This window comes from Mytilus edulis, chromosome 4, assembly GCF_963676685.1.
Source record: "Mytilus edulis chromosome 4, xbMytEdul2.2, whole genome shotgun sequence".
Taxonomy (NCBI): domain Eukaryota; kingdom Metazoa; phylum Mollusca; class Bivalvia; order Mytilida; family Mytilidae; genus Mytilus; species Mytilus edulis.
The window spans coordinates 86,918,292-86,927,861 of NC_092347.1; the positions used below are offsets into that span (position 1 = coordinate 86,918,292).

General features: G+C 32.1%; 1 protein-coding gene across 1 annotated transcript; it reads right to left on the reverse strand.

Annotated features, from left to right (window-relative positions):
- Positions 1 to 3,444: 3,444 nt before the first annotated feature.
- On the reverse strand, positions 3,445 to 7,706 carry LOC139521588 (uncharacterized protein KIAA1958 homolog). The gene is made up of 3 exons (XM_071315064.1): positions 6,455 to 7,706; positions 4,732 to 4,874; positions 3,445 to 3,981 (listed from the first exon to the last, which is right to left on the reverse strand). Exons 1-3 carry the CDS (start codon positions 7,704 to 7,706, stop codon positions 3,622 to 3,624), a joined length of 1,755 nt encoding a protein of 584 aa, XP_071171165.1. The 3' UTR covers positions 3,445 to 3,621.
- Between the last annotated feature and the right edge of the window lie 1,864 nt (positions 7,707 to 9,570).

Below are 9,570 nucleotides of genomic sequence, written 5' to 3' on the forward strand. Positions count from 1 at the left end.
GTCCTTTAATCGTCGTGTATTCCTCAAATCGACGTTCGAATCTGATTGCACAATAAAATATCTTCAAATCAACAGCAATTTAATGCCTATTTAATCGACGTCTAATTTTTTAATTTCACATCTCCTTAAACAAAATTTATTCCTAAAATATTAAAATAAATATCACAAGCTGTTTAAATACATAGAATTTCATAAATTATTAAAAAAAAAAAAAAAAAAAATTTGTTATAGATAATTTGCTTAAAAGTCTGAAGGTTTCAGCAGATATCGGTTCAGTTCAATTTGTTAGTGTATGTCGAAAGGGACGTCGATAAGAGAAGCTAAAAACTGGACGTCGATAAGATAGGCATAAAATTAAGGATTTTTTATTGATACGTCAGATTTGACGTCGATATAAGGTACGGATGTCGATAAGAAACCGGACGTCGATTTGAGTCTAACATACATAGGGAACAATGATACCCACGTTAAAAACTCAATCTATCACTTAAAACTAATGAAGGCAAGACACGAAATACGAAAAAATCGAATACGTAAACAAAAACATTCATCCCATACCAATAAATCAACGCTCACTCAAGATTACATTATCGGGAATAAATCACAATTTGTAAAATTGTAGATTAGACGACCCTTCTGATTTTTCAAGATATAATATAAAAAAGAAGATGTGGTAGGATTGCCAATAAGACTACTATCCACAGGAGACCAAATGACACAGAAAATAACAACTATAGGTCACAGTACGGCAATCAACAATGAGCAAAGCCCATAATGCGTAGTCAGCTATAAAAGGCCCCGAAATGACAAATGTAAAACAGTTCAAACGAAAAAACTTACGGTCTAATTCATGTTCAAATAATGAACAAAAACAAATATGTGTCACATCAACAAACGACAACCGCTGCATTAAAGGCTCCTAGCCTTGGACAGGCACATACATACAGATCCTCCCCTAAACCTGGGACAGTAGTGTAGCAGTACAACATAAGAACGACCTATAAATTTCAGTTGAAAAAGGCTTAACTTCATCAGATGTAAAAAACTAGAAATACTACACAGAGTGGACGTGCTAGCAAGTTAGGGCCCTAATATGTATATCAAGCAATTAAATGGATTATGAAAACTTGTATAACTCATGGAAAAAATACAGCATAAGAACAATTTTCAAAAAACAAATGGTTTAACCAAACTGACTATGAACATAAAAAGAGTAAAAAAAAAACTAAAAAATAATGAACACAAATGAAAAGGCTAAGTGAATTAATAGAAAGGCTTGTATACTAAATCTTTAAAAACAAATTGGTAAAGTGCACTTTTAGTCTGATTCTAAAGTTCATCTGATCAAATTCTTAATATAAAAGTTTCAATGTAAATTCAGACAAAAGTTACGTGTCAATAATGAAGAGTTTGTAGCCGCCTAGTAAGAGCTTGGTTCGTTCAGATTGTTTTGATGCACGATTTTCCCAAGCTAATATGTTTTAGATGACAAATTTTCCAATACTATGTGGTCACTACATATGAACCTTTCATATAACAAATCCCTACATAATAGGTTATTAACATTCAATTTAACCACATTGGTATAAGCTATACTAAATAAAAAGTAAAATCACAAAAATACTGAACTTAAAGGAAATCAATTCGGAAAGTCCATAATCACATGGCAAAATCAAACAACAAAACGCATCAAAAACGAATGGACAAGAACTGTCTAATTCCTGACTTGGTACAGGCATAAAGTGTTAAGTGATGTTCAATAAATTAATTAGCGTTTATGGCTTAAAAAATATATTTTGAATGACATATAACTGTTTTGATGTAAGATTTTTTTCCAAGCTAATATCTTTAAAATGAGACATTACCAAACACTATGTGGTTTCTACATATGAACTTTTCGTATTACACATCCCTCCATAATAGGTCATAGAATTCAATTTAAACATATTGGTAAAAACTAAATAAAGTGTTAAATTATGTTTAATGAATTAGTTAGCGCTTATAACAAACCGTCAAAAAAAAATTTCTTAACTTTGTCTTTTCAATATTTTATTTCATCAATGCAGGGAAAAGATTGATATTTGATGCTTTTTAAAAAAAAATGGAATTACTGATGGTGACAAAACCAAAATATTAAATCAATACCAGACCTTACACATAGTGATATAAACCAAAACGTTTAATCTTAACTAAATTGAAAGTTCAGACATAAGTTCTGCAAATTTATATTACGATCGGATTGAACTATGGACGCAGAAAATGCATTGTGGCATAACATGTGTTCATTAATTATATGAGCATTAAATTGGGAAGGTGAACCCACAATCGAAGCATGTTTTCCTGTATTATTCTTTGTTAAAAGATTATGAATTAAGATAATGTGAGATAACTGTAGTCTTATTTTCTCAAACCTTTCATCGGAAGATACTTAAACGTTGTTGATTAATATTCAGTATCAATTTCAGTAATAATGCACGATAGTCTTAGATTACAAAAATGTACAGATCTTTTCAACTGGCATTTTTATCATCTAAAATACGTATTATAGTGTTCTCTTATTTTACTTTGTGAATTGTTACTTATTAGTATATTTTGAATAATTTGCATCAATTTTGATTAGTTTGCATAAATAAAACAAATCAATCATGGTATCTATGATGAGTTAATTGAAGTTGTTCGATGACACATCCCGTGATTGTGTTATTTTGGTATGATAAAAAAAAATGCTTGCTAATATTCTTTGCCTATATGCCTTTTTTTTCTTTATTGACATATTTGTTTACCTTTATAGTGATTAAGATTATAACGAAGAACTGATCAGAACTTTGATCGGAGTTCGATATTTTTTTGTTATTTTATGCTTTGCCTAATTTGCATTTAAAAAAAAATTGTGCAGAATTTACCTTGTTGAAATGTGAAGAAATCATCGGCATGAATTGCGTGCGCCTCATGATGTATGATTTAAAAAAAAAATTATATACAAACCTGATTACACATACATTATCATGTTTCTCTAATTCTTCGTCAATTTATCCCTTTCTGCACCCATTGTATAAGAAAATGTAATCAACGTGTGGTTCGTTTGCCTGCATATTGTTTGAAAATCATTAGAGAAATATAGATTCTTACCTCAATATGAGTGAATTATCGGAGTTCTCCAATCGAGGTAGTTAAATTATGAAATTTTAAGACCGAGCCTTTGGCGAGGTCTTAAAATTTCATAATTTAACTACCGAGATTGGAGAACTCCGATAATTCACTCATATTCAGGTAAGAATCTGTTTCTCTAATTTTTTAAAACAACAAAATTTTAATTTTAATGTCCAAATTCTCCCAACCTTTCTATCCGCCTGTTTCGTTTTCCATTGGGAGATTACTACGCATCTTGTTGCCATGGTTGCAAATGAAATATATTTTAAATCATGAAAAAAGTCAAACAAATCAGTAACTTAATATTTTATAATATTAACCAAGTATTTCAGTAATAGGACAATATTTTTAATTCAACAAATTGTTCATAATTTCCTACAAAATAACGTGTCCACCGAAATATCAGCGCGGATGGATCTACAAAACTAACTACAGCAATGGCGGAACAGCTGTTCACCGTTCATATATCTCTTATTCCTGGGAACTATCACTGTCAAATATGACCCTCCTACGTTTCCTTTGCTGAGGGTTATTGTCAGGTACGCTATGTATGTTGATGTTGAATGTTCCTCCATATATTGGGGCCCCGAAAATATAGTTAAGCCCGGCAGGTGCGACTTGACCTTGTCCAACTGAGATCTGCCTCTCGGATGTTGTTGTTATTTGATGGACATTTCTCTCTCCCATGTTATTGTCTATCGTGACCAATGTTTGTGATGCCTGAATTCTGTCATCGCAGCCACCAAGAATACAACTGGCGATTTCTTTATGTTTACTTGGATTAAGTTTAGAATAGCTAGAAATGCTTTGGATATTTCTGTGTCCAGATATCTGAAATGTCAGAGAAAAACAAAAAAAAATCTTCATGAGAAACCATAATAAAAGCACATATAAAATAAAGTGTTACAATCGTACACATGAGAAATTCTTGCGTTTATTTTTTTACATGTTTTAGGAATAATGCTTTTGACATTTTTAAATTCTGGACGGGATATATATATACATGTATATGACTGAATCCTGACAACATTATTGAACTTACCATGCCAGTTACAGATTAGTCCACTGACACTTGTTTCTATCCACCTTCAAATTGATAGAAACAAGTGCTTGTGGATTAGTTTTAATAAAAGAATGAGAAATTAGGATGTGGATTAGTTTTAAAAAATGAAAGAGAAATTGGGATGTGGTTAAGAAAAAAAATCAGGATTTAGGGACGACACCTCAGATTCTGACCTATCCCCCTACAATATTTTCCTCCGCTTTCAATTGAGATGCTACATGTATAATACAAGGTTTAGTTTTTTACAAAAAATAAATAATGCAGTTGTGTAATGTACATGATTTCCACTTCCATTTTCCTTTAGAGGCATTAAAAAACATCACCTATTTTTCGGGATGTGTAATGGCGGATCATTCACAAATACCTTGACTACTTTGTCCTGTGAGAATCAAAATATTTCATGGTTTGGACCTTAATGCCATTATTAAATAACACATGAGAGCTTGTCGCAGTTAAATTAAATTCACATAGCACAATAAATATTTTTTTCTTTATAATAATTGGAATTAGTTTATTACCTGCTTTATATGGTTATGCTCGACTCCTGCATCATCCAGCTTCTGGAGCATAAAACGTCGAGCAGAATGATTTGTTAGATGCCTTTCTGCTCCCTCATCCTGATCATCAATTTCAGTCCTGTTTTCCACTTCTTTTATAATACCTAGAATAACAAACAGAAATCATTTAAGTTTTGACAGTTTGACTTTTGATAAAGTTGTTGAAAATATTAATTTTATATATATAGATGTAGATGTTGTGAAAATGTATGTATGAGAAATTGCTCATTGTCGAAGTCCTCATTGAGACTTAATTGTAAAGACCATCAACAAAAGTGTTGTTTTTAAATGATAATAATTTCTCTGTTTTGAATTTCTATGTATTAATTTGAATTTTGTTTGATGAAGACATTTAACTATCTATTTATTTTTAAGAGTTATTGGTAAAGTTATACTTATGTACTGAGGGATTAAAAGAGAAAATGTATTTCACAATTGTCAGAAAATACATATTTTTTTTTCTTATGTATTGATATCTATTCTTACTTTGTTTTGATCACGAGTAAATCATTTGAGTTCTCTAATCAAGGTAGCTTAATTATGGAATGTTAGGCTGAGCCTTGAAAGAATCTGTTTCTATATTTTTTTTATAACTTAAAAACAAAAATTTAGATCATACATCAACCAACGTTAACCCATTTCGAAAGAAAAGTGTTCTCCTCACTAGTGAAATACACGATCATTAATGTAATTGGAATTATATTTAACCTTGTTAGTACAACTGTAGTACACTTATCTATCGATGAGTGATCCAGGTTCGAATCCTGGGCAAGGTAAATTAACTGATGGCCAATTACAATAATTGGAAATTTAAATTCCCATTTTGTTTGTTTGTGTTTATACTATATATAGCTAATTAAAAGTTATCTAAGTTTTAAATTTGGTTGTGAATTTTAATTTGATCAAGACTAAGGCCCATACTTTAAAACTTTTGATAACTCATTAGTAAATAATGTTACATGGTACATGTAGGACTTGTAATTTGGTACAAAATCCTGAATTTTTGTTTTATTAACCTTTTTTTTTAGCTCTTAACCACACCTATTTGTTTGTAGAAAACTTTTTTTGGCCTGTACTGTGTCATTATCAAAACCAAAATTAATTGCCAACAAACTTGGTAATAAAGAAAAAGAGCTAAATTAATGTGTTGAGGCAATACGAAATAAATTTCTTCATTCTCAGTGAAGTCATTAAAACTTTCTTGAAAAATTAAGATATTCGCTAAAGATAAGCAAAAAATCAAAATCCATTTTTGAGGGTGCAGATACATGTACATGTAGGATTAAAGGACTATTTCTGTTAACTAGACGTTATAGGAGGGGTTTGGAACTGATTTATGGATGCAGATCACTTTTATTCACAAGGTTTAATTCAGCAAATTTCATTTTTTATCAACTATAAACATTTCATCCAGTGTTTCCACATTTAATGTAGGTCCAAGATTAGAATCTGAAAAAATGAATTTCTTGTCACCTTTTCTACAAGCTTGAGAAAAAAAATATTCTACACACTCAACAGTTGAATTTTCTCATTACCAGGCACCCGGCAAGCCTCATGCCTATAATAAGAAATTTCAACTGTCTCAAGCGTAGTTATATAGATTTCACATTGAAGTTGGAGAAAGAAAAGTTTTTAAACCTATAGAATGTAGACACCTTGTATTTGTGTATTGATTGTTTTGTACCTGATTTTTCTGCCATTATCTTCATAAACTTGCCCAGCTTATTTACTCCCACTATCTGACTTTTGTACCATCTTGTGGACTTATTTGGGTTTGTATTCTCTTGGATGTAAAATGGATCCTCAGGTTTGGAGAAATTTACAGGACGCTTTGATTTGTACAACTTGTAGGCCTCAACAGGACATCTTGTCTGGTCAGTCAAATTGGCCCAAGCCCTCTGAGGTATTTCCCTTTTATTTTTCACATCTGTTCCTGTCCTGGTTTTTGTATTTCTTTCATTCATTTGTATATATTCATTATTTTTGTGATCTTTACAAAGTTTTACATCTCCCCACCTCATCTGATAATGCTCTGTAACACCACGAAGCCCAAAGTAAACGGTATTACAAAACCAAACTGTATGGAGTAATGCAGTTGGATTTGATAATCCCAGCTGTCCACTGCTGAACAAGGCATCAATATCTGCATCAGTTAACACATCTGCCTTGCCAGTTCCATTTCCCTTACCCATTTTTTTCAAGTCTACCTGTTTAGCTGTAAGTGCATCTCTAGTTTTGCAAAACTCTATACTTTTGGTAAGATCATGTCCATAATCATGGCGCTTAAGGAATCGGTTGAAACTGCAAAACTGGCCTTTTAATGTTGCTGGTTCATAGTTTTCTCCGTCACTTTTTCTGGCAGATATGAAAAATTGGCTAAGTAAGATGTTCAATTCTTTGGGTGGAATGTTGTGTATTTCCCTTCTTTCATTTTTTCTCTCTAAGAACTGTACAAGTGTGCGAAGGTCTGATGTAGTTTTTTTCAAGGTACCTCTATTTTCCTGATTGGCTATAAAAATATCAACCTCTTCTTCATCAATCGGAACAAACTGCCTAACATATTTAGACATAGTGGTATCTTTTTGAACAGGTTGAAGTGATTTTTCATTGTTTGTTGGAGGAGGGGGGAGATCTGGTAGGACTGTAACTGTCTGCATGTCAGAATCATCAGAATCATACATTTGAGATTGAAAAAGTTGCAGAAGTTCTTCTGTTACTGCAGGAGGGGAGGAAGGAATTACTGGTTCTTTTGGTACCTCATGAGGATCAATTAGAACGTCAAATCTGTATCTGGCTTCAGTGATAATTTTCCCATCATTTAGTTTGATTTCCCATAACGGGAACCCAAAGTTTTCATTTTCAGCTAGTATAACACCCTCTTCACCCGAGAGAAGTCTAACTCTTTTTCCCCTTTCTAGAACTTCGTTCAGAGACATCTTTTTATTATTCAATTTATTTAGCAGACGATGCGATCGCGATTTTGTTTACACGTAACCAGGGAGTTTTACGAGTTTAAAGCAGGCCAAGTCCGAAAAGTTCGAAATGAAATTGTTTTGTTCCTGAAAGTGCCTCCAAACAAGGTGCACCAAATATTTCATGCCGATTTTTCGAAAAAAGTAGTCCCGGCAGAAATATTGACCAATCAGGTTCCGAGAACAGATTTTTCACTAGTGAGGAGAAATATTTTTCTCACACCGGTCAGGAAATGTGAAAATAGCACAAAAATTAGAGAAACAGATTCTACCACTGCATCTCGTGTAATACGATATTTATCCACTCTCGACAGTTAAATTTTAAATATTTAAAACGCTCGGCAAGCCTCGCGTTTTGAATTTGAAAATTAAACTGTTTCGAGTGGATAAATGTCGTATCACACTCGATGCAGTGGTAGAATCTACATTTATACCGAGTTATAAAGTAGACATTTCATGGAAGATTTTTTTGCATTTAACGAAATGATATTCACCGGAACTACGCAACCTTCAACCATTTCTATTCATGTTTACAAGCTTGACTAGGCAGTTCACCACAAATTTAATAAATCATAATAACCCATCACGAAAAAAGATTGATTCTTCCAAACATCTTAGTGTTCTTCTATTCATTTCATGGAAAACGAATGTTCGACCCTTTTATTTTAAGATTAAACCAGATATGATGTGCTACATTATATTTTCAGTAGTGAGCACGAAACACATTTAATCTTTGCACCCGATGCTAAATTACTACAACCCATCCGGAACTTTTATAATTTTAAAACATCCAATGATATATTGAACCCAGGCGACAAAAGATTGGTATTTTTCAAATATCAATTTAAAATGTCCGAATCAAAAACGGAAATAAAATATCAATTTTATTATCTCCAATTCATCAATTTGGTATATAAGCGGACATTACGGTAGGTTTTAACAATACGATTTAGACGATATACTGGTTCAAATCACGAAAACTATGTCCTTAACTTAATAGTAATGTCTATTGTGCTTCCGTTTGTCCATAGATTTGATATGGATATAACAGGAGAAAGGAGATCGAGACAGCAAATTGCAAACGGTGCATTTTCGGGATTTGAATTACAATGCTTGATAAAAAGAGAATATACTTGTTCCTATGGCTTGGATTGTAGTTTGAAGTTCAACACCGGAACAGCAGCACCAATTACTTTCGCTGAGGGTTCAAGAGAATTCTCTGATGGCTCAAACAGATAACGATAGATTCTTGTCAGTGGCAACACTAAAACGAAACAAAAAGAATTAAGAACAAACATTTAATTTTGTCATACTGAGAAGTTCATCATATAAAAACCTTGACAACAACTGAAGACATTAGTGACTGACCTTGTGTTAATCTCATCATATGTCATGTTATACATTAGTGTCAATGTCATTGATAGAATAATTATTATTCAATAAATGAAAAGTATAAAAAAAAAATGATGATCTTGATTTCATTCCCATCATTACTTATGCTTTGACTGCCTGAATATGTTCTTCTTGGTATTTTTCTGAATGATTAGCTTTTTGTCCGTAGTGATAGTTAACAGTTTACTGTTTTTTTAATGATTACTTTTTTTCATAATCCTTGAGACCATTTATATTATTTGTATAATTATAGAGAAATACATTCAGAGATGTAAAAAGTAAAATCATTAAAATTAACAAACTCCCAGAAAAATTCATAACGGAGAGTCCCGAACCAAACGGCAAATTGGATAACAACTGTTAAAACGAAACAAAGGGAATAATTACTGAACTAACCAAACATATAAAAACCAAGTTCGAACTGACACCTGACCAT

Bases quoted from the DNA above. Each gene is read 5' to 3' on its own strand.
- LOC139521588 (XM_071315064.1), bottom strand. From the start codon at position 7,706: ATGTCTCTGAACGAAGTTCTAGAAAGGGGAAAAAGAGTTAGACTTCTC. The intron at 4,875-6,454 runs GTACAAAACAAT...TTGTTATTCTAG, and splicing joins GATAATGGCAGAAAAATCAG to GTATTATAAAAGAAGTGGAA. The intron at 3,982-4,731 runs GTAATAAACTAA...CTGACATTTCAG, and splicing joins AGCATAACCATATAAAGCAG to ATATCTGGACACAGAAATAT.